Below are 2,312 nucleotides of genomic sequence, written 5' to 3' on the forward strand. Positions count from 1 at the left end.
AAAAATTGAGTGGAAAAATTGAGCATGAGAATCTCTACAATAAATTTTCAGTAACAGTTTCACCTAAAATTGAAAATAATCTCGAAATTCGAGAAATTCGCTTATCCAATTGCAAACTGTTGGCAACTGTATGATTCACTATAAAGAGATAGCAGACCTCGTGTGTCTCCAGCGTTTATTGCCCTGTCACCAGCTGGCTCAAATCTTTGATAGTAGACTTGAGAGCGCGTGAACACTAGCGTCAGTGATCATTTTCATAACGGCAAGGAAAGTTGTATGAGTGCGTCACACCAGATTTTTTGCTTAATATTCCGGCTGTTATATCATAGAATATTCATCTCGTTGAATGAAATCATATGGAAATCGATTATATTGATAACAAGTTATCAACAAGGAATTTCTGTTAAAAAAAAATACGAGTTATTAACTTTGTTAGAGAAACTTTTGACTATTCAGTCAAGTTAATAAACTTTTTGTTAATAACTCGAGTTATTGAGGGACTTCCTGTCTGCATGCTGATTTCTTCTCAGTGTCCTTCTTTTCCTTTTTCTCCTTCTTCGATGCTTTCCATTGTTGTGAGTGAAAAGACCCATGGTTGCTTTGAGGGACTTCCTGTCTGCATGCTGATTTTTCTCAGTGTCCTTCTTTTCCTTTTTCTCCTTCTTCGATGCTTTGCCATTGTTGTGGGTGAATAGGCCCATGGTTGGCTTTGAGGGACTTCCTGTCTGCATGCTGATTTCCTTCTCAGTGTCCTTCTTTTCCTTTTTCTCCTTCTTGGATGCTTTGCCATTGTTGTGTGTGAATAGACCCATGGTTGGCTTTGAGGGACTTCCTGTCTGCATGCTGATTTCCTTCTCAGTGTCTTTCTTTTCTTTTTTCTCCTTCTTCGATGCTTTGCCATTGTTGTGTGTGAATAGACCCATGGTTGGCTTTGAGGGACTTCCTGTCTGCATGCTGATTTCCTTCTCAGTGTCTTTTTTCTCCTTCTTTTCCTTCTTCATTGCTTTGCCATTGTTGTGTGTGAATAGACCCATGGTAGGCTTGGAGGGACGTCTGTCTGCATGCTGATTTCCTTCAGTGTCTTTTTTCTCCTTCTTCTCCTTCTTCATTGCTTTGCCATTGATGTGAGTGAATAGACCCATGGTTGGCTTTGAGGGACTTCCTGTCTGCATGCTGATTTCCTTCTCAGCTTTTTTTCCTTTTTCTCCTTCTTCGATGCTTTGCCATTGTTGTGTGTGAATAGACCCATGGTTGGCTTTGAGGGACTTCCTGTCTGCATGCTGATTTCCTTCTCAGTGTCCTTCTTTTCCTTTTTCTCCTTCTTCGATGCTTTGCCATTGTTGTGTGTGAATAGACCCATGGTTGGCTTTGAGGGGACTCCTGTGTCTGCATGCTGATTTCCTTCTCAGTGTCCTTCTTTTCCTTTTTCTCCTTCTTCGATGCTTTGCCATTGTGGTGTGTGAATAGACCATGGTTGGCTTTGAGGGACTTCCTGTCTGCATGCTGATTTCTTCTCAGTGTCCTTCTTCTCCTTTTTCTCCTTCTTCATTGCTTTACCATTGTTGTGTGTGAATAGACCCATGGTTGGCTTTGAGGGACTTCCTGTCTGCATGCTGATTTCCTTCTCAGTGTCTTTTTTCTCCTTCTTCTCCTTCTTCATTGCTTTGCCATTGATGTGAGTGAAGAGTTTTTGTGACGTCATTTCCCAGTTGGCGTCATTGGTGATATTCAGTCCTTTCGGGGAAATGGAAAAACTGGTGGTGCTGCATCTTCAGGATTCAGATTCCGTTGTTCACTCTCTGCATTCACTCCATCGTATCCTAAGATAAAAATGAAAATTATTATCTACTCTTTGACCATCTGTCATCAGGTTTGTTCATATTTTTAAATGTTTGTTTGCATTGTATCAATAATTCTGTTTATCCAATAAAAATATTGGGACAACCGAACTTAGCGGTTATTTATTATTGATAACAGAACAAATCTTCAAAATGATTGGGGAAGGACTAACAGGCACAGTCCAAAACTGTTTCTCCCCCAAAATTCGATTTATCACTTATAAATGGTCCAAAAAAAGTAGGTTATGTTCCATACACTTGAATTCAGGTCCATTTTTCAGTCCAAATATTGAAAACAGAAAAGTTTCAATTTAGATAGTTCAGGAACCAAATTAAATAACAAAATAACACTCACTCATCATTTCAAACTGTGAAATATGTGTAGTTGAGAAGTTGATATTGTGGTAATTATTCATATTAAATGAAAAAGACTAAGAAATTGTCAAAAAACCACTGATTTATTGATAATTAGAA

The 2,312-nt window shown here is 38.8% G+C and overlaps 1 protein-coding gene across 1 annotated transcript; it reads right to left on the reverse strand.

Moving 5' to 3' along the window:
• Window positions 1-476: 476 nt before the first annotated feature.
• On the reverse strand, window positions 477-1,719 carry LOC120352982 (nucleolar protein 58-like). The gene is made up of 3 exons (XM_039435357.1): window positions 1,558-1,719; window positions 1,402-1,448; window positions 477-1,181 (listed from the first exon to the last, which is right to left on the reverse strand). The coding sequence occupies exons 1-3, from the start codon at window positions 1,700-1,702 to the stop codon at window positions 477-479; spliced, it is 897 nt and encodes a 298-aa protein (XP_039291291.1). The 5' UTR covers window positions 1,703-1,719.
• Window positions 1,720-2,312: the final 593 nt, after the last annotated feature.

Source organism: Nilaparvata lugens, chromosome 9 (assembly GCF_014356525.2).
Source record: "Nilaparvata lugens isolate BPH chromosome 9, ASM1435652v1, whole genome shotgun sequence".
NCBI classification, from domain to species: domain Eukaryota; kingdom Metazoa; phylum Arthropoda; class Insecta; order Hemiptera; family Delphacidae; genus Nilaparvata; species Nilaparvata lugens.